Source organism: Perca fluviatilis, chromosome 13, assembly GCF_010015445.1.
Source record: "Perca fluviatilis chromosome 13, GENO_Pfluv_1.0, whole genome shotgun sequence".
Lineage (NCBI taxonomy): Eukaryota > Metazoa > Chordata > Actinopteri > Perciformes > Percidae > Perca > Perca fluviatilis.
Window position 1 is genome coordinate 7,251,096 of NC_053124.1, and position 23,105 is coordinate 7,274,200.

General features: G+C 41.3%; 1 protein-coding gene across 2 annotated transcripts; it reads right to left on the bottom strand.

Annotated features, from left to right (window-relative positions):
• Nucleotides 1–1,567: 1,567 nt before the first annotated feature.
• Nucleotides 1,568–21,268, bottom strand: zdhhc18b (zinc finger DHHC-type palmitoyltransferase 18b). 2 transcript variants are annotated; one of them, XM_039820765.1, is made up of 10 exons: nt 20,346–21,264; nt 19,410–19,570; nt 15,521–15,670; nt 15,146–15,283; nt 12,734–12,785; nt 12,529–12,631; nt 12,001–12,110; nt 9,834–9,936; nt 7,596–7,660; nt 4,346–4,447 (listed from the first exon to the last, which is right to left on the bottom strand). In XM_039820765.1, the coding sequence occupies exons 1-9, from the start codon at nt 20,594–20,596 to the stop codon at nt 7,619–7,621; spliced, it is 1,110 nt and encodes a 369-aa protein (XP_039676699.1). In that variant the 5' UTR covers nt 20,597–21,264; the 3' UTR covers nt 4,346–4,447; nt 7,596–7,618. The 2 variants fall into 2 exon arrangements, with proteins under 2 accessions (XP_039676698.1, XP_039676699.1); XM_039820764.1 differs by lacking the exon at nt 7,596–7,660 and having other exon boundaries at nt 1,568–4,447; nt 20,346–21,268.
• Nucleotides 21,269–23,105: the final 1,837 nt, after the last annotated feature.

Consider the following 23,105-nt stretch of genomic DNA (forward strand, 5'->3'; position numbering starts at 1 on the left):
TTTTATGTTTTGCTTTTAGGACGTTTTAATCATATATGATTTATTACTGTATTACATTAAAAATTGACTGTTGTTGGGTTTCCTAATGTTGCCAGGGAGACGCCATAGTCAATCGAATCGGACCAAACCACCCCCACCCAGTTCTGATAAGGAGGATTAGCTGGGTGTTTGAGTATTACTCTTAATAAAAACATCTGTAGGCATTTCTTTCTTGCTTATTTACCCATGACTGTCCAATATTATAGGGAAAAAAACACTAAGATTTCAAATGAGATTTTCAGGGGCTTTAACAATAGAAAGCAGCCCACACAACTCTTGAATTCTCTAATTTAACATGAAGTAGGTCCTAATGACAACGCAGGAGAGGAAGACAAAGTGAAGCGAAGTAATGAGAGAAGAGGCTCGGTGAGAAAGGGGAAAGTGCTAGAAGTGCTTGCAGCTCGATACCCAGTACATAGAACACTGGCTGGCTGTGAGATCATTATCTGACTGCAGCTCCATGTTTATAGGCCATCGCTGTCATCTAGTGGTCGACTGCAAGCACTCCAGTGGCATAAAAAGAAACAGCCTATTTATTTCTCTTAACTTTATTTTACCTTTCCTTCACTTTGACAGGAGCATTGTGTTAAATCCATACAAATACAGTGCAGTGTTTGCAATACTTGCATTTACTCTCGCCGACTTCCAGAAGGTGCTCGGGTGACTTTTTGACAACAGCGACACAGTGCACAGGAAGTGATGTTGCTCTACTCAGTTTAGGTGAACTACAGATGACTGGATTGTTGTGCAGCTAATTGCCATCAGGTTTCAATGTGGATCAACATGGCATATGTCACCAAGAACTTGCATATTGAGTACCTACCCCCTGCAGATTTCCACCTGAGAACAAATCAATACACCCGGCGTTCTTAGATCTGTCAAAGCGCACAAAGTAAAACAATTTGGTTACACTTTACTTGAAGGTAGCTACATAAGAGTTCATGACACTGTCATGAACGTGTTATAAACTTTATAAACAAGTCATAAACGTTTATGACATAACGCTTCTTTTAGTAAGTGTCATTCGGTTTTTGTCATGACAAGTAAGGGTTAGGGTTAGGTTTGGGGTTAGGGTTAGGTTTGGGTTAAAACAGGCACAAGGGGACCACTGGTGTCAATAAAACCCTTTAAAGAACTCCTTAAAAAAACGGGTTCGTCATATAAAAAAAGGGGAGGGGGCTGTTTAAAAGACGGCCAGATATTAAAAGAAGGTTAAAAGTTTAAATAAAAGGTCACCTCCACAACTACCCTGGTGTCTCTCCTAGAGAAATAAAATAAATACATAAAATAAATAAAATACCTATATCTATATCTATATCTATATCTATATATATATATATACATATATATATATATATATATATATATATATATATATATATATATATATATATATATATATACATACATAACACATACACATACATACATAGAGTTACGTAATGAATAAATAAATAAATAAATAAAAAGCCTGGCGTCACAATACAGGGTTAGGGTTAGGGTTAGGGTTGTGTTATGTGTTATGACTGTGTCATGGCAGTGTCATGTCACTCTTATGTAGGTACCTTCAAGTAAAGTGTTACCAACAATTTGAAGGAGTAGAGAAGAGGGCCACGTTCAGCCCCGACAAAACGTAGCAACAGGTTTTTCTAAACTGAAACAGGGGTGCGTTAAAACACCCCGTTGTGTGCGCAAGCGCTCTGCCTTTTTATAACCACGAGTTTACAGACAAGTCTCTGCTGATTGGTTATCACCTGGGACACAGCCAATAAACAAGAGACACACCCACCAAACGAGAGAAAACATATCTCAAAGCCGCCGAACACCGAGTCGAGGAAACATGTCGTTCAACCAGAAAACCGTAGCAAAAACGTTTTTGAGATTGAACGTGCCCCAGGTATTGCTGTTGCAGATACAAAGTGGGAGCAGGAAGTGGAAGCTTGAATCATTGTGTGATATTAATGATAACTCAAGCAGGAGGCAATGAACACGATTGTTTTCAGGAAATCTAAATCACAGCTTTCCTACAAAAAGTGGCAAACGACCTCTACGGTGTACAAAGTGACGTCTGAATTCAATAAACGAAAAGAAAATATGTCCCTAGTCATTATCATGCAGTTGCATTCGCTGCCATTTTTACAGCACGTTAATCTGAACAACAGTACACACCGATACAACCGATACACACGGGGCTGTTTGTGCTAAATTAAAGGGAAAATCCACACAAAATCAGAATTCACATGTGCAAGTTTAACATTTAGTTTAACACCTTTAAGCAAAGAAAGATAACGACATCTCATGACCGTATTTAGGGTGGGCCCATTCATGCTGAATAACTTACTGAAGTCAATAGATCTGTATACCTTTGTTATTATTTTAGATGGGTGAAAAAGGAAAACCTGAATAAATGTGTGAAGAAAAAGAACAAAAGCCGGGGCTTGAAAATTACGTGAATCTATGCAATGCTTTGGACTTCACAGTTACTAGAACCAAAGGAGTATTAAAGGTCCCATATTGTAAAAAGTGAGATTTCCATGTCTTTTTTTATTATAATGCAAGTTAAGGTGCTATATAAATACAGTGAAAGTATCATAACCCTCAATCCAAAGAGAACGGATTGCGATTGTCTGTACGGTTGTGATGTCACAACTATACTATATATAGGTAGAAAGTGCCGCTACAGTACCGTTACAGTCATTCCCCGGCTGCAATGACGGTGCAGAGACACCTAGAGTGTTCATGCGGAAGACCCAGAAACGCTGACCAATCAGAGCAGACTGGGCTTTTTCGGGAGGGGGCCTTAAAGAGACAGACGCTAAAGCAGAGCGTTTCAGACAGAGTGTGAATACATATGTATATTCAGACAGACAATATGAGGAAAAAGAATTGTTTTTTGAACATTAAAGCATGTAAACATGTTCTAGCAGAAACTCAAAATACAAGTACGAACCTGGAAATGAACACAATATGGGACCTTTAATGGGGCTTAATGTATTTTTGCCCCCTCTGTTTAAGCTTAATGTATCTATAGAAAAATAGCAAAAGCAACTAAATGATTGGCCGAGCTAGCCTACATGTGATTATTGCTTAGCTGTTCTTTCAGAACAATGGATAGTATGGTGATATGATAGAACGGGCAGGACTTTGATACAGCGGCTCCACCGCCCGATCACTACTGCGCAGACTCTGGCTCCAAAATTACAAGATGGCAGCGCCTGTATCCCCGTGTTATGGCTTCACTTTTGTACAGTGGGAGGAAGTGGAGACACACCATCCATCTTTATATACAGTCTATGGGTAGACAGTGTTCTCTGCCCAGGGCCAGATCAACCTGCTAAAGGGGCCCAGGGCAACATAGCTTTAATATGTCACCCATCTGTACATCCAAAGGAGTTTGATTTGAACGCAGAGCTTTTAGATATGAATGGCAAAATGTACTCATATCCTTGAAAACGCTCCATGGCTGCTGTCAGAGTCCAATTTACACCGACTAGACTATATGTCTCAAGATGACATCATCGGTACAAACTGTCTCTCTGCTGTTCAACTTAAGGAGTAACTAGCTCAAGTTCACACTACTAAACTGAGCCGCACAATGTTAGAGGAAGGACATGTGTGAATTCTATATTTGGGGTGGACAATCCCTTTAAGACCATACAAAGCTTTTCAAGCTCCTGCAGTTTTTCCACCTGATGCATCAAAGCCATTATTTTTACACTATTTGCAGGTTCGGACATGCTGGCAAAATTCATGTTTGACATGAGAATCATCAGGAAGGCATATGGCTCTATCAGTACATCAGTTCCTCAATCTTACAAATATTTTCGTGTGCGTGTCATTCTACACCAAAGTTGCACCCTTTACAGCCAGAATAGATGCTCCTATTTCCACTACAAACACAAATGCGTATCTTTGTGACGCTCATCCTAAAACACAATGACTAGACCTGGAGCTTTCAGGGAACCGACACTTAATAACGATTTTTGACATCATACCGTGTGCGTCTGACTGTGTGCGAGCATGCAAGCTTCACACAAAGTGTGTTTTTCACTTTGGAAAGCCGTCATTTCAGTCAGCGCAAAGGGGTGAAGCTGCCACTGGCTTTGGAGCTGGGCCCGGCGTCCGGAGACGTCGGGGAGACAGGAACGTCAAAGGAAGGGTTGGGAATATGCAGAGCCGCTAGTTTGCGTTTCTTTGACCGAGTCTTGGCGTGACGTGGTGGAGAGGCATCGCCCTGGGAGCTGGCGGTATGGCGGGCCCCGCAGCTGGTGGAGAGCTGCGGGGAGGGGTCAGAGTTCACCGCGGGGCTGCTGTCTGGGCAGGTATAAGCTGTCTGAGGTTTCATCTGAGGACACGAGGTGGACAGGAGCGGAGGGAGAGCGGCCGACTCCATCAGACCTTTAGTTCCCTACATGTGTGCATGGGAAAGAAGAAGGGGGGGGAGGAGGAAAAAGATAAGAAGTGATGAGACAAGCCAGTGAAGTTAAAATGGGGAACAGCAGGGTATTAAATCACTTCAGTGAACGCAGCAACAGCTGTGCGAGATGAATGGCAGGCATACTGGGAGTGTAAGCAGGCCACACGAGTGGTCCGAAAGCAGGAGACTGCAGGTGTTTCATTCCATAGATCTGCACGCAGAACATCTGAGTGTGTCCAGCTTGATCAGAGGCGCCCAAATATATATTTTTATATAAAGGGCCAAAAATGTATCTGGATGAAAGGCAATGGGCCAGAAATAAATGTTGATTTTATGTGAAAATGTAATATACTTTTTAGAAAATTAACATTCCAAATCTAAAATAAAATTTCGAAATAATAACACTGCTCTTTAATCTGCATAATGTATGTCCCATATTACAGAGCTTCTAATAGACATTTCAATGCCTTATAATGACTATATATTTATCACTTGCAATATCAATGGAAGACATGAAGCCGGTCTTTTCAAAAGTCCTTTCAACAGTAGGGATCCAGCTGATCTACTACATTTTCTTTATTATTATATATTCTTGACTGGCTGACTCAAAGCCAGCGACGTAGGCCCGGCTCACAGCACATTAATGAGAGAATGCTGTAATTTTTTGTAATCCGATGTAGATAACACTTGTGCACGTGGGTTTGCCAGAGCTTTTTCACCGAGAACATCTGTCTGCTGCTGCTGAAAACAAAGCTGACGTAAGTGAACAGTAACGTTGCAGTCCATAAAAACTAAATAGTTAGCTGGAAGGCGCCAAAGCGCTGCATAGAGCCGAGGGGACCCGCAGACATTTGTAATTATATTGATTAGCGCAGCTTTAAACACAGCTCTTCGCCTGATTTCAGTTTAAAATGTTCTCAGCCTTGAAAGCTACGAGACACTCAGAGCGTGAATAATGGATGGACTTCAGGAGCCTTGAGGTTCATTTTTTTTTAACTCAAATTTAAAACATTAACTGTTAATCAAGGTTCAAAAACTGCTAGTTCACTATTCCCTGTTTAAAAAGCTCTGCAACGTTTCAGCTTTAACTCCAGCTCCGTGCTGTCAGCGTGTCCCCAAAGATAAGGACACATGTCAACAGCACTTTGTAATTTGTCTTTCCCTATATGGAGCTGCTCGCCCTAGACTTAAAAATATGTATCCATCAGATAATATTAAGTAGCTACTGGTTTATTCCCCACGATTAATGCCATTGTCTTAATAGGTTATCAGTAATTCCATGGCTAAAATGACAGTATATACTGTACAGTTTACCTCTCCCATCACAGCTTAAATGCTATTATAAATATGTATATAATAAAACTGAGTTCTGGCAGTAAAAGGTCACATTTTAAAGGTACAGTATAGGGGAATTGTTTCAGCCATTTACATGACTGTATATTAGCTGCAAGTAACACTTGTTTCTATTTACTATTATCTACTTAATCTGTTGATTATTTTCTCGATTAATCGATTGTTTGGTCCATAAAATGGTGAAAAAATGTGGATCAGTGTTTCCCAAAAAGCCCAAGATGACGTCCTCAAACGTCTTGTTTGTCCACAACTCAAAGATATTCAGTTTACTGTCACAGAGGAGAGAAGAAACTAGAACAAGATTCACATTTAAGGAGCTAGTAGGAGTTTTTACTTTTTCATTAAAAAAAAGGACTCAAACCGATAAATCGATTTTTATAATAGTTGGTGATTAGCTTAAAGGTCCTATGGCATGAAAATGTCACTTTATGAGGTTTTTTAACATTAATATGAGTTCCCCCAGCCTGCCTATGGTCCCCTAGTGGCTCGAAATGGTGATAGGTGTAAACCGAGCCCTGGGTATCCTGCTCTGGCTTTGAGGAAATGAAAGCTCAGATGGGCCAATCAGGAATCTTCCTCTTATGATGTCATAAGGGGAAAGGTTACCTCCCCTTTCTCTGCTTTGCCCGCCCAGAGAATTTGACCCACGCATGAGAAAGAGAGAGACATCGTGGCTTGCAAACGAGCAAAGCATGGCAGTTGGTGAAGGCCATACCCCTACCCTCCACCTTGCCCCCCCCTCTCTCCTCGCACATACTAAGGAAAGCTCATTGTGGGACTGGCTCTAGTGGCTGTAATTCTGCACCAAGGCTGAATTTTGGGAAAGAGACTTCAGATACAGTATTAGGGGACCACTAAGGTCTATATAAAAGAGACTTCAGATACAGTATTAGGGGACCACTAAGGTCTATATAAAAGAGACTTCAGATACAGTATTAGGGGACCACTAAGATCTATATAAAAGAGACTTCAGATACAGTATTAGGGGACCACTAAGGTCTATATAAAAGAGACTTCAGATACAGTATTAGGGGACTACTAAGATCTATATAAAAGAGACTTCAGATACAGTATTAGGGGACTACTAAGATCTATATAAAAGAGACTTCAGATACAGTATTAGGGGACCACTAAGATCTATATAAAAGAGACTTCAGATACAGTATTAGGGGACTACTAAGGTCTATATAAAAGAGACTTCAGATACAGTATTAGGGGACTACTAAGGTCTATATGAAAGAGACTTTAGATACAGTATTAGGGGACCACTAAGGTCTATATGAAAGAGACTTCAGATACAGTATTAGGGGACCACTAAGGTCTATATAAAAGAGACTTTAGATACAGTATTAGGGGACCACTAAGGTCTATATAAAAGAGACTTCAGATACAGTATTAGGGGACCACTAAGATCTATATAAAAGAGACTTCAGATACAGTATTAGGGGACCACTAAGGTCTATATAAAAGAGACTTCAGATACAGTATTAGGGGACTACTAAGGCCTATATAAAAGCATCCAAAAAGCAGCATGTCATAGCACCTTTAATAGTTGACATCTAATCGATTTTTTCGATAAATCATTGCAGCTCTACTGTATATTGTGAATACATTTGACATACAGTACACACTGTATTGTGTTCAATTATGCATTGTGTATTCAACATGGCAGCAGTATGAATAAAGCCATGCATGAGTACAGCAGCCAGCCGAGAGGACATGCAGACACAGCAGTGGGCACGGGAGACTCTGCACTCGCGTGTTCCCCTTCGCTAAACAGGCTTACCAAGCGGCACTAACAGTGGCTAATCAGCCAGTGCAGGACACTGCAAAGTCCAGACATTTCACCTCCTAGTGTTGGTGGAAGGACACAGGCACAGAGACAGAACGGCAAGTTAGGACCGGGTGAAGAGACACACAGCGAGCGTACTGATAGTTTGGTGCTTTTCTTCCCTTGGAAAATACTTCAGCACTCCAATATGTACATGTGGGAGGGTGGACAAACTGCACAATGAAAAATGAGTACACACAGATGATGAATTGCATGGACAAAAATGCATGTTTTTATTATTATTTTACATTTCAGATACTGACAAAATAGAAATATATATATATATATATATATATATATATATATATATATATATATATATATATATATATATATATATATATATATATAAAAAAAAAAAAACAGGATGAACAAATCAAAAAAATATGTAATAAAAGGCATGAATGGAAACTATGTTGATTGATTTGATGCGTCACAAATCATTTGGCACTTTATATGCAGACAAATAGGACTGTTCACACGAGACAGGAGGAAAAGGGAACCAACACACAATAAAAATAAAAATAAATAAAAACTTTCCTCACAGCTTCACCAGTGCATCAACTGAATTCCAAAAGACTATTTTTACACACTCACCAAACCCAACAAAATACATTTCAGGCTAGAAACACTACAGCTTTAACTGCCTTTCAGTATCCGTACACACACAAATAAAAAATATTTTATGGCTGTGTCTGTTATTTTTCAGTGTAAACAAAAAAACAGTGCCAAACAGCAGCTACTTTACCACTGGATAGGAGAGTACCGTGGCTCAGAGCACAACTCTAATCTGCACCGCAGTTCACGTCTTGTAAACAAAAACTCTCCAGGCATCCCTTTATATCACGCGCAGTCAGAGAAAACCAGGGAGGACGACGAGCTGAAAACCGTTCACTTCATTCACTTCTTACAACTCCTGCTCTCCTCCTTCCTCATAAGAACACCCTGAGTCCACACACTGCACACGAGCAAATACTGAGGTGTAGATGGTGATAAAAAAAAAAAAACCTTAGATAGCATAACATATATAGTTAATAGCATCCCTGCTGCTTATATTTCAAAAGAAAAATGCCCGTAAACCTGATTTGTTCATTTCCATGAGGTAAACATGACTCAGCTGTTCAGAAGCATGAACTGCACGAAGCGGGTGTCTAACCTCAGACTACAGAAATACCGTGAGATGAAAGGCTTGGTACCCCTCCCATGTCTGTACTCTAATAGTGCGTTCCATTTGTACTTGGAAGCTGGATTTTCCAAAGTCAAAGTTGGAAACACGCCCCCTGACCTCGGAATTCTGAGCTCGGAACTCGGGCAACCACTGAGTAACCCCGAGCTAAAAATCCACCACGGCCGCCTCGTGCATCAACAGTTGTGAAAGCTGGAGTATAACATACAGTTATTAGCACTTTTGTGTTATTAGTGTCTCACTAAATCAGTCGCACACGCAGCGCTGTCCATATTCTGTGGACATGTTGTTAAGCGGTTTGTATGCACAAAATAAACGTAATGCGTCGTTAGAAACTGGCATTGCTAACAATGGCTAACCTGGCTAGAGCTAACGAAGACAGTGAAAAATCAGACTTGCAAATGGAACGCGTTCAACTCGGATGCGACGTCATTCCCAGCTTCGGCTTTCGAGTTCCGAGGTAAACGGAACGCGCTAGAAATATGAAGCTACGGCCAGCAGCCGGTTAGCGTACCTTAGCACAGAGACTTGAAAACAGGGGGAGAGACTAGCTAGTCCAGGTCCGTCCAAATGGGAAACCAGGCCTAGCAAGACCTCTAAAGTGTCTGGTTCGGAAAAAGTTCCAGCTCAATAACTCGCCATAAAAATGTTGTAGCCTAAAAAAACGCTTAGAGCACCTTTAACCTGCTTTTCAATTTGATTCAAACTAATTTTAATTATGATAGTGTATACCAAGTTTTCAACCCATTTAGAAAAAATGCTTTTAAAATCTAGTTTGCGCTGAGGGAAAAGTAATAAATGCTGAAGCTCTGACTGCAGTGTAAACACAGCATGTGTAGGGATTGACCCAGTCGGCAGCAGGCAGCAGACAGATGCTGGGTTGGAGCTACAGCCCGGCAACAAGGCTTCGGTCAGACAGAGGAAGAGTTTTGGTGGGAGTGAGGGGGTGCAGGCACAGGGGAGGGGGACTCCTGCAAGCCAGAAGCCGGCTGGGAAGACCCTCCTACCACGTTTATCTCGCTTTTAGCGGCCAGAGGGGGCAGCTCGATGCCCGCGCCGGCTGTCTGGACAGATTCATCTGTGGGCAGGAAACCCCGTCTGTCGATCAAGCTGAAAAAGACCGAAATAAAGAAGATCCATGTCATTAACCTTACATACATAGCCATATTCTACTGCTCTTCATACTATTCATCCTGCCCATACACTTATTCTTACTACTCTTATAATATTACGGTTTCTGCACTACAATGGTACTGTTGCCACACTGCATTGCACTGTACATATCTGTCTATATGGTTCATACTGAATATCCATATTTATTCTGTTTTTCTTTTTCTTATAATATATTCTGTTAATACACTGCATACAGTATATCTATATTATTCTTACTACTATTATAACGTTACTGCTACTACATTGCACATATCTGTACATGTTGTTCATACACTTTTCATATTATATAGCCATATTTATTCTGCCAATAAGTAACTGCTAATACACTACACATATTTATATTTAATTTATATTACTTTAAACCACCTTCTGTAAACCATCTGTATACTACGGTCTACACTGCACTATATTTCGCGTCATGTCTATGCACCACCTGTCTATACTTGAATATCACATTGCACTTTTCTGCTTTTTTGCACTTCTGGTTGGACGCAAACTGTATTTCGTTGTCTTTGTACTTTTGTAAAGTTGAATAGAATCAAATCTAATCTAATCTAATTAGGTGTGCATGTTCATCTTTATTTTTTTAATAAAGACATCTAATGAGTCCCCATTCTGCACACAGAAACGGCCGAACTACAAGTCAAACTTCTTCTTGCATCCCATAACACATGCAACTGAGAAACACGCATTTGAAATCACTATCATAGAGCCGGTTGGGGCTTAAAAGGTCCCATGACATGGTGCTCTTTGGATGCTTTTATATAGACCTTACTGGTCCCCTAATACTGTATCTGAAGTCTCTTTTATATAGACCTTAGTGGTCCCCTAATACTGTATCTGAAGTCTCTTTTATATAGACCTTAGTGGTCCCCTAATACTGTATCTGAAGTCTCTTTTATATAGACCTTAGTGGTCCCCTAATACTGTATCTGAAGTCTCTTTTATATAGGCCTTAGTGGTCCCCTAATACTGTATCTGAAGTCTCTTTTATATAGGCCTTAGTGGTCCCCTAATACTGTATCTGAAGTCTCTTTCCCGAAATTCTGCCTTGGTGCAGAAATACAGCCACTAGAGCCAGTCCCACAATGAGCTTTCCTTAGGATGTGCCATTTCTGTGTCTGTAGCTATTGAGGAGGAGAGAGGGGGGGGGGGCAAGGTGGAGGGTGGGGGTGTGGCCATTTGACCAACTGCCACTTTTCTCGTTTGAAAGCCATGATGTCTCTCTCTCATGGGTGGGCCAAATTCTCTGGGCGGGCAAAGCAGAGAAAGGGGAGGTAACCTTGCTCCTTATGACCTCATAAGGAGAAGATTCCAGATCGGCCCATCTGAGCTTTCATTTTCTCAAAGGCAGAGCAGGATACCCAGGGCTCGGTTTACACCCATCACCATTTCTAGCCAATTGGGGACCATAGGCAGGCTGGGGGAACTCATATTAATGTTAAAAAACCTAATTAAAATGAAATGTTCATGCCATGGGACCTTTAATGATGATATTTGAACATTTCATACATACATTTTCATACAAGTATACATTTTCAACAAATTATAATTAGTCATAACAAATGGCTGACAGATCAGCGGACGATGAAGCATCTAAAACGTAAACATCAGGACATGATCCAACATGCAAGGCAGTCTGATTTTTTTTGTCATGCTAAAAACAGAAATATGATATTAAAATGCACATCTGATACATCAATAAAACCAAATGTAGCCAATGTTATCATCATCATTAATTGATGTAAGTTGATAGTTAACTACACTTTAGTTATAAAATAAATGATAGCATTACTAATAATTAGTAAACATGATTTGTCATTTCATTGTTTGTAAACAGTAAAATGACTATTAACGAGTGTGTAATTAACTATCAATTTACCATTTATTGGTGATGGTTATTCTAAGGCGTTACCCAACTGGAGCCCGTGTCTGGATGGGACGCGCGTATGGAGGAATTCCTTCGGTAATATCAAAGCGTGTGTGAGATTTCAGACTGACCTGGGTGGCATGGGTCCACAGAGCACAGAGCAACAGTTGATGAATATGTTTTTATGGCTGTATGGGTTGGTGACACCTTCTCCACTCTTCCCTGACCAGGAGCCTTTAATCTGGAACAGAGAGATGTGTAAAACCTAGTAACCGTGCAACATTTCACTGTTGTTTTTTTTGTTTGTTTATTCAACATGCATTTCATTTGATTTTCGGTTGAGAATCTCTTCAAGGTGATCTGATTTGGAAGTATTCATTAACTCCTAAAAATGTAAAGTCTTTGTATAATGTTTGCAAAGAGACGCTTCCGACTGCAATAAGCCATTCGTACGTATTATTTTACACATTTTTCATGAGCATTTCTTGAAATTCTATTCAAATGTGATATTAGTGTCATATTAATAATATAAGTCAATTAACACTTTCTTTTACAAATATTACAAATTGCCTTAACGTACCACAAGACACCAAGAAAAATCACTTTCACAGCTACTCTGTAATAGCAGCGTAACAAACTCAACTCAAGGCAGTACTCACGTCTTCATTAGTGGTGAGGTTGGAAGCAACCAGGTACGTATGGAAGCCTGAGAGGCCCAAGATAGACCAGACTGAGAAGAAACATATCACCAGCTCCACTGCAGTGGGAGGTTGAGTCAAGGAGAGCATCGGCACATTGGAGGAGGGAGAAATCAATGAAAAAACGGACAGAAATTTCAAAACACGTTTGTGATTAAAAGGATATCTGCCCGGACTCTCTTGCAGAGCAAACACCAGGCCTTTTCCACCTTGAGCCCCTGAAAGAGAGGAAAGAACAACACGGACACAATGCCCAAAGTGTTTCCAAGGCCATGAACTGTTGGGTCTCTCTGTAAATTATAGAGTGGGGTCTAGATCTGTAAAGTGGCCTGAGAAAACTTCAGTTATGATTTGACACTATAAATAAAATTGAATTAAAAGAGAAAAACAAGTGTGCAGTTCCAAAAACCAACAGTTGCAGTTCATTTCCTTGATGCAGTGATACCAGAGTTGAGCTCAAATGTGTTCAGATCGCCCGACACTTAATACGGTCACAAACAAAAATGAAAACAAAAGAACTGTCTGTCAAGGAGGTTATGTTCTCGACTCGGTTTGTCGGTCAGCAGGATTACGGAAAAACCTTCTAGCCCGATTTTATTGAAACTCGGTGGAACGGTGAAGCATGCCTGGGCCAAGGAAGATCCCATTCAATTTTGGAGTGGATACACAAATCATTTTTAACTTTTGTTAACATTGCGAGATAGTGCGTTTGTGCTGAATGTTTGTGCTGCATTCATCAGGGTTCTTGCAAGTTTTAGTAAGTCAAGTTTAAGACCTTTTTAAGACATTTTTATTGAAATTTAAGACCTACACGATGCATTACCAAAGAAATATTCAAATCAAAGAAATTCTCCAGCACCTTCTAGGGCTGTGTATTGGCAAGAATCTGGCGATACGATACACATCATGATACATGGGTCACAATTTAATATATTGCAATATATTTCGATACTATGTGTAAGGCGATATATTGGGATTTTTTTTAAGTATAATTTTAGAAAAACTAATATTTAAAAAAAAGACATGATGATCATAAAAGTCAAAGAAGTTTACTTTAGGTAAACAATTCAGTACACAGAAAATCAAACTGCCAGTTTGGGATTGTGGTTCCCAGGTTCTTAGTGAGCTAATGTTGATATGCTAAAGTAGGCCAACGTTCAGCCATAGCTACGTTGTTAGCTTCTAGCAAAAAGTCAGCCACTGCTAGGCAAGGACACTAGTGGTGTGTCTCAGCATAGCCATCTAGTGGTAGGGAGTTTAAACAACATAAATGTGAACCACTGTCTTACATGAATTTTTTGAACATTTAAAAAATAAAAAAAAATAAAAATAAAAAATCAATATTGCCTTTTTGAAAATCGATACGGTATTGCAAAATTAAATATTGCGATACTCAAGTGTATCGATTTTTTCTTACACCCCTAACACCTTCACACCCAGAGTCCCTAATTGAATATTTTTTTTACAAAGTTTGCAGAAATCTGGCGGTTTTTAAGATGTTTTAAAGGCCTTAAATGTAGCCTTAAGTTCAGAATTTTAGACTTTTTAAGACCCCGCGGGAACCCGTTTGGTGGAATAAATGGAAAAATTTGCTCCTGACTGAAAATTCACACCGCATTAACAATAGGCTCGTTCGAGATGAACTGCGCCTCGCCTGTAAAGTAGACGAGAGCAGGCGGCAGCAGCCGGGGGCGGGGACAAAAATCCGCTCTCAAGTCGGACAGTTTTCCAGCTGACTCCAGCAGCCTTCAGGCTGAACAGGAAGTGACACAAACACTGTGGTCCGTTCGGGTCCGATTCTGATTTAATAAAATGTTATCAGACCCATATATCAGCTCCTACACAATCTCCAGTTGATTTTATTATGAAAGAGTAGCTGTCAAAATGCTCTACATGCGATCTGTTGCTGATTTTAATTACCAACAGACTGTAGGTGATCCGTAATCTGAACAGATTTAGTCTCTCTGACTTCTAAACGTAACTATCAGCCTCACAACATGTGTTCTGTACAGAATAAGCTTTTAAATCAGACAAATCGCAGTTAAAATCCCTCCGATTCAAAATCAATAAAAAGTTTATATAAAACGTCATCATGTTGAATCGATTCTGAACCAATCAGCTGTTCGATCAGCTGAGAGGCCGGCGTTTCCCAGCATGCACTGGGTCCGCCTGCGTCCGCCTGGCTCTTGCAGTTGGTGAAAAGCAACTGCGCTGCCTGCGTCTCAGAACTGCGGCCGCCTTGGTCTCGTGAGATTATCATTGCCCACGTGTGCATGACGTCAGAGCAAGTCGGGATCAAGTCGGACACAAATCTAACCGGCATGCATTGGGCGCCGATCGCCGGTGATCGATTCTGCGCAGATCTGGCTCATCTCGAACGAGCCTATTGTGAGATAGGGCATGCGCTCTCAGAGTGCCCTTCTAGTTTCCTTATCAGACACCTCACCTGATCCGGTGTTGTAAAACCCGCCCGGCCGGTAGTCCCAGCGACACAAAACAACAACAGTAATAATGCGGGTGCTGTTTGAGCCAGGTGTGTTTTTTCTCTAAACATGCGAACCAGAGCAAAAACACGTACTCAGGGCTAGATGTGTGGTCACACAGCCGAAGATGAACGCCGTCAGGAAGGAGAGCGACACGATGAAGGTGTAGAAGAACCGGTAGTTGCGTTTTCCCACACAGTTCCCCACCCAGGGGCAGTGATGGTCGAATCGCTCTGAAAAGGGGAAGAAATTTTTTTTTAAAAAACGCACCAAAAAGGAGAATTCAGCACTGACATTTCGATTTTCGTTTCAGGGAATACTTCCAAACGGTTTGGGATGTGCCAACCCCGATACGTCAATAAAGTCAGTCCAGCCTGAACCAGAGTCACGGGATGACGTTCACTGAGGCCTCCATTTATTATTTATCATGTGTAAATGTCAGCGTGTCGGCGTGTGTCCACACAGCTCACCCACACAGTTGTCACACAGGCTGCAGTGGGAGGTGCGCGGAGGCCGGAACATCTTGCAGGAGAAGCAGTACTTGAGCTTCACCACCTGCTGGTTGATGAGGACTTCCTTGGTGCGCGGCGGAGGCCGATAGCTGGCATTTCCTGTGTTGTCTGAAGAGGCGAGGACAGTTAAAGAGAAACAACGGGACAAAATTAAAAATCGGGGTCGCTGAGCAACTGATCTTTAGCGATAGTGGGCTGGCTTTCTATTATTAGCACCTTAACACTTGCCATTTTACATAAGCCACTAGGGGTGTGAATCTTCACCGTTCTCACGATTCAATTTGATTATCCTGTCAACGATTCGAATGGATTCCATGTAACGACGCGTCACCTCCTCAATCTTATATATTGCTACACATGGTTTTCATCGGCAAATTCAAGCAGTGAGATATATATGAACTCCCGTTTTTTATTGTATCTGTTCTTAAAGCAACACTAGAGAACTTTTCCCGCTTCGGTCCCTCTACAGGTTGGAAGCGGAATTGTCCATTACATTGTGCAAGTTTGCCAGATCGGGTAGCGGCTCTGCAGTTCGAATGAGACCTTAATAGGGATGCACCGAATATTCGGCCACCGAAAATTTTCGCCCGAAAATGGCCCAAAAGGGCATTTTCGGTTTTCGGCCGAAATACCTTTATCACCGAAACAATAAATAAAAGTGCCTCAATTAATAATAATAATAATAATAACAATAGGTAAGCTATTCTGTTCTTAGGCTACTGTATACTGTATGTGACTATCAGATTGTAGCCATATTTCTGCTAGATATTTTTTTAATTAAACTTTAATATTAATTTATACAATTGCAATGCCTTGATTTTAGTAAAGTTAGTACACAGTCATAGCCATAAATGCAATGGTACTAATAATTGGCTTAATTTCTTTCGGTGTTTCGGTTTCGGTTTTCGGTCTTGGTTTCCTCTTTTTTCGGTTTTCGGTTTCGGCCAAGAATTTTCATTTTGGTGCATCACTAGACCTTAATGTACAGTTCCGCTTCCAACCTGTGAGGGACTGAAGCGGGAAAAGTGCTTTAGTGTTGCTTTAAAAAAATAAAATAAAAGAAAATAAAAGATACTTCTTGAATGTAGCAGAGTCTGAACACAACAGACACGGAAGTCACACGCCAGCTGATTGAAGCATCATTCCTATCAGAGGTACACACCAATCACAGCCACTCTCACGTCAAGACTGTCCTTTTAAAGACGACTCCCTCCTCACCTGCTACACCTGCTACACACTTTGACTCCACCACCCCAGCCTCCGCCTTTGTAGTTCCGAGTAGAGCTGTAATCGGGCCTTAAAAGTTAGGACCGACGAGGCCCGAGCCCGACAGAATTCAGACCGAGCTCGACGAGTACATTTTGATTGACAGCTTTTTAAAAGCCCGAACCCGTTTACAGCCCGACATTATTCAAATGCGCGCACGCACAGAGCTCTTTTGCCTTTTGTCAAGAATGAGCCATTTATGCACTTTTTAACACCATTTATTCATGACTAACGTAGGCTACATAGGCAACTTGGAAGTTGGAACAGAGAAATAAAATAAGTCCTCCAGAGGCAGGCCTCCGTTTCACCTCCTCGGCATCCATTTTCGCGCTAATCGAAACGCATCACACGACTGCTCCATTTACCGCGCAACCCGGCCCGAGCACGGCCCGAGCCCGTGTAAAATGATAGAAATTAAGACCGAACCCGACAGGAACCATCTTCAGCTCTAGTTCAGGGTTCTAACATGACCTTAAAGTTTAAAAAAGGTTTTCAACGTCTTTCTTTTGGCTCACTCGTTCATGTTCTACGTTTCTGCATGGTGCTGCCTGTTTCAGCTTAGCATGCTGCTTGGCTGGTCCAGGGAGCATTCTAAAGAGCGGAGCCATAAGCGCCAAGCTTAACTGTATTTACATAACTGTACTGCACTTTATTTAGTCACTTTTTCAGTGTGGACTCACTATGCGGTAGGCTACACAAAACCTGCTTAGAATTAGTATGAAATTGCTGTTGCTAGTTTACGCTTGGGTTTGCCCAATTTCCACATCCTGTGCCTTTTAAGTGAAATTGTATTGGGCTCCGTGATTACATTCAGCCTAACACTAAAAGAATACTGAGTCAAACTAAATGTCCAAAGCATTTCCTTAAGATAGGGTGGTAAGAGGTAAATAAATATGTAATACTTATATCAGAGTCTCCGGTTCAAAAATAGCTGGTACAGTTGGGTAATATGAACACCTTACATCATCACTGCCTAAACTTTGGCGATGAGTAGGAGGTAACAAGGTGCATGCACAAGCCAACTTCAGACACAAAAGGTCATTATATGGATGCATGCCATATAAAAAGCAAAGATACCGTTGGCAAGACTTAAAACTGAAAATTGAGGGTGAGGAAATCTTCAGCTCCAAACTTCAAACTCATACAGGACACACTCCTTCCACAAACCATCCCACTAATGGCTGCCAACGCGACATTCATGACACAAGAGTCATGGCAAATGGGTCTTTTCAAAAATTCTACTCGGGCCCTTTAATGTGTCGAAGGATTCACCATCATTAAACTGAACTGGCAACACAATAACTGGTGACTGCTCATTAGAATCTGCCGTACGTTTCAGTTTCAGAGTAAAAAAAAAAAAAAGCCGACGCTAGCAGAACAACGCCTTCAATCTCAACTGTGACTTGTGCTCGGAAGCCAAATAAACGCTAGTAAAAGCTAGGACAGTGACAAAAATAAGAGGTCCTTGAAGCTTGACATAATTGATGCCACTGAGCGGAGGGCAACTTATGAAGAAATGAGCTCAGCTTAATTAGGCAGTTTGAGTTTAGAGATCGCATTTCTTTTAGGAAATATACAGGACACATGGAGAGTTCTCGTGCCAATGGTGGTCTACATTCAGGGCCATAAGCATGCAGGAATACCAAAAACTAACATTTTCGTTTATATATATTGGATATTGAGGTGGTGATGGCGCAGTGGATATGACACATGCCTTTGGTGTGGGAGACCGGAGTTCGATTCCCACTGCGATACATCAACCAATGTGTCCCCGAGCAAGACACTTAACCCCTAGTTGCTCCAGAGGCGTGCGACCTCTTGACATATATAGCAATTGTAAGTCGCTTTGGATAAAAGCGTCAGCTAAATGACATGAAACGTAATGTAATATCCAAGTCAAAAGCACTTGAGACAACCATAGTTGTGACTAGGGGTGCATGATATCGCGATATCACTTTGCGCAATAGGATATCGAAAGGGTCGCGATAAGTATGTAATATTTTGTGGAGCGCTGCGTCCCGTCCGTTGGCTGCGTGACTTAGTTGGGTTTGATTTAGAGCTCGCTTGAACCGCTATAATGATCATGTTTCATTGGCCAGTTACCGTGCCACTTGCACGTTAGTACACGTCAGCTCACGGGGCCACTCGTGACAAACTCTATGGAGCGTACCATGTGTGTGCATATTTCGAGAGAGTGACTGTGTAAGTGAAGAAATAGACAGACAACGAAACGGAACAAATCAGAGAAATAAAGAAAAGTTGTGTCCTGTTCTCTTTATTTATTTATTTTATACTGTCCAACCAGTAAAACATGTCCTGTTCTGTAGACATGCTCCTTATTTATATATTCATGTTGGACCAGACCAATATGACAGTCAGTTAAAACAAACCTTGTGTTGTAAGAAAAGTTGTTTTATTTGTTATGAATCTATTTTGATGTGTTTTCCCGCAACTTTTGTAATCTGACATATGTTTAAAAATATCGATATCGCAATATTCATAATCGATATCGCAATATCACATTATGTCAAAATCGTGCAACCTTAGTTCTTACCCCAGTTGTGACTGAGTGGGCCCTTACCAATCTGCTTCTCAATGTCTGCAGCCTCATCTGGCGTTGCTCTGGGCAGGATGCCGGGGTCAGTGAGGCTGGTCTGGAGCAAGGTGATGACCACAAATACAAAGAGGCCTCCTCCGATAACCGGTATGCAGCTGGTCAGGTGTTTGACCAGGAAGGGACAGCTGTGACATGGGGCAGCCACAGACAGAGAGAGAGAGAGGACGAATAACTAAAGACATGCGGACCAGATCAAAGGCTGCGAAAGGATAGGGAAAGCCCTGTCTCATATAACTGAGCCTACTTCTTTTTCACCCACCAGGGGACGTAGTTTTAATTAACATTCTGTGCCTTTAATCACCATCGCAAATCCATGGAGACAGAACACACTTTACACTACACTGTGACAGAAATAATGCCAGTTTCATATTCAAGAACCCTTTTGCACTTAAGTAAGCACATAATGTAATCTGAAAACTGCTGCCCTGGTTAAAAAAACAATGCAACTGATCTCTGCTGGTGTTCTGTCTGGAATGGAGTGGAATGGAAATTTCTAAGTGACTCCAAACTTTTGACTGGTACTACCGGTCCGGTGTATATCCACACATTGTAAGGCAAATTGTAAATGTAAAACCTTGTCGGACTACATTATGAAATCTGACCTTTTTCTGTTGATCTGCGTATTAGTAAATAAACTGTTCTGAAACAATACTTTTTATGAATCAGTAGAACCTGCTCTACGGGTCGGCTTGGACCTATACCGGTAATACATCAGACAGGAGTTAAATCTAATATACCATTACTGTTGTAGAAGCAGATAGATAGAGAAATAGAGAGAAATATAGATACTTTATGATCCCCAAGGGAAAATTTCGTCCCTTGGCTATATTCCCCAGAACCAGGACTGAACTCACAGGTGATATGACAATATCGCTGACCTAACATGAAACACGAACTCACTCAAATATAAAGAATAATCCACTTGTGATGACAATAAGGCCCAGAGTGAGGGGCAAGACCCCACTCTGCCGGGCCACCATGATCCGTCCATCGCAGTAGAAACGATTCTTTCCGGGGAAAACTTGCCACTTTCTCCTCGGTCTTTTCGGCTCCTCTCTCTTGTCACGGTCGTTTCCGTGATGAGGTGGAGGGGCCGGGGTAGGCGTCGGAAGTGCCTGGGGGTCGATTTGTTGATACTCGCAGCTCGTCATGGTTTATAATGAAGTTTGGGTGCTCTGTCCCAATTCGGACGAGCGGGGCATTTGGCCAGCGGTCGACAGCATCACCGACGCCCGTGTTTGAGGCAGCCGAACGAAGCAAACGTCGTCATTCCACGGAGCAAACAAGCGTCGCCCTATACATATAACGTTATCCAGTTGTAAATAACGCTAGGAGCCCGTGCTCGAAATTACATCCCTGGTAACTTACTTTCCACGCCTCTTTACTTATTCTTTAAATCCCCGGCTCCAGAAAGTCTAACGTCATGCACATATTCAGGCGTTGAGCGTTATATACGGTCTATGGTTGAGCCACCGGTCATCGTTAGCTTGTTCAGTGTGCAATTCCAACTAACGTTAGCCAGAAGCCAGAAGCCAGCTGCAGACTATTAAAACATCAGTGAACCCAAAATACCGTTACCGCTGCTAGCATGTTAGCTTGCTCGTCTTGCACATAGCAAACATGTTGCTACTGTCCAGAGGTCCTATGCCGAAATTAAGAGGAGCACTAAAACTTCGTAATTTTGATGAATAGTGCTCCCCTACAAAGAGTCCCAAACACATTCGTGATTAGCGTTATATTGTTTGGGGTTAGCATGTCAACTAACCTTAGCTGTTGTCAAGTTTAACGCAAGAAAAGGTGTATATCCGGTTTCTTTCAAAATAAATGTCCCAATAAATTATCCCGTTTAAGGCATGATGATGACGACGACGATGACAATTACATGAATGGCCACATAATGTATTATTTCTCGCACTTCATTATTATATTTTTCCCATAAATGTCAAATGTCTACAAACTGTCAAATGCTTTGGCAACATTTGACAATTTAACCCTGATATTGCAATGTCTGGCAAATAGGCCTACAGCCAGTATGGATGACTTGCTTGAAGTAGCCTAGGTTCTTCAAGCGAGGAAAGCTGCGGAGTTATCATGGATGTATAAGAACTTGAGTTATCAACAATAGCCTTTATAGAGGGGTGTTATGCCGAGTGCTGCCTGTTTGCCGATTAATGCATAGGCTACACCTTGCGGGAGCACGCACAGCTAAAGCCAGACACTGCAAAGCAAGCAGAGCACCAAAAGTGCTTGAAAAGTCCCCCAAGAGAGCTTATAATGGACCTTTATCACAGCAGACATTTTGACTTGTCATAGTAGGAAAAGCCCAGCTGAAACTGATAACCTTAACGATGGCTCAGTTCCATCAAGTGTCCCAGTAAGCTGTTTCAGTGAGTCAGCATGAACAGTAAGTTCTCTCCTAAGTGGAATGCAGCCATCAGTAATGGTTTTGAATACACCTGTGCTTTTCCTACTATGACATGTCAACATGTCTGCCGTGATAAAGGTCTATACATACGCTAACTACGCAAGTTACGTAAACACGTAAATTACTTACAGAAGGGCCCGGTTACCCCTTGTGGGTCAATTTGTAAAGTATTGATAAAGAGCTCCTCCTAGGAGATACATTCTTTAAAAAAATTAACTTGTGACATGCCACAGCTTTCTATTAGTCAGAGTAATAAATAGGCTCATTTTGTAGCCTAATTAATGACAGCTATAGCCTATAGACCTACATTAAATTCATTTTCAAATGTAATGCTCATATGACCAGAATCACGATAGTTTACAAGCAAATTATGCTTGTCAATTCACTTTTACACTTTTATATTTTTTCACGAACTTTGTAATTGAGGGGCCATTATGACGTTATTTTAGTGCCAAATGTCGAGAGCTCGACATTTGGCACTAAAATAACGCCATAGTCCACGTTCCAAGAATGACGACTAACTGGTTAATTAGCAAAGCAGCCAACTAACACGCATTTACTGTGACGCAGCTGCAATTTACTCTAGTCACATTTATGCCACACCTATGCCTACTTGGAAAAATCAATGTCATACTTTAAATTATTTTGTGATGCAGGGTGTAGGCGCAATTATAAGCACAGCATGATAATCATAATAAAGATGAGGCCCGAGATGAGGATGATAACATCCTCAATAGCGTTATAGGCTACGCCTGATCAAGTTAGTGGTATAAGTATAATATCATTCTGAACATTTAAATGTTTGTTATTTTCATTTATTTCGACTCCTAATTGCCCAAAGCTATACATTGTTAAAAAAAAAACGTCTTCATGTGTTTTATATCTGCACAAATAAACCTGCTCCGGATAAAGATAAAAGTGCTGCAATGCATTATTTAGGCATTAATTGTATATGCTGCTGGGAAAGGGAGAAGAGACCATGCAGGCATACAGGAAAACCATAATCAAAAAAAGGAAAATAGACAATCTGTCAGACACTGGCTGTGAGCTGCCCTATACTGGGACTGATAGCTGATGAGAAGCAGCTGCAGGCAGGTGACAGAGAGAGTCAGGAGGTTCATTTATTGGTGACATCATGACAGAATCAATAAAAGACAGGAAGAGAACGCAGGATGCACCATAAAAGGCAAAACCCACCTCTGTGGAATACCGCAACCACTTTCTCTCTGGATACC

What these genes read in the sequence shown, in the direction of transcription:
- zdhhc18b (XM_039820764.1), bottom strand. Translation starts at nt 20,596, where the DNA reads ATGACGAGCTGCGAGTATCAACAAATCGACCCCCAGGCACTTCCGACG. An exon ending in CCTGTGTGACAACTGTGTGG is followed by an intron (nt 15,284 to 15,520) that starts GTGAGCTGTGTG and finishes TCCCCTTTTCAG; the next exon opens with AGCGATTCGACCATCACTGC. An exon ending in GACCACACATCTAGCCCTGA is followed by an intron (nt 12,786 to 15,145) that starts GTACGTGTTTTT and finishes CCTCTCTTTCAG; the next exon opens with GGGCTCAAGGTGGAAAAGGC.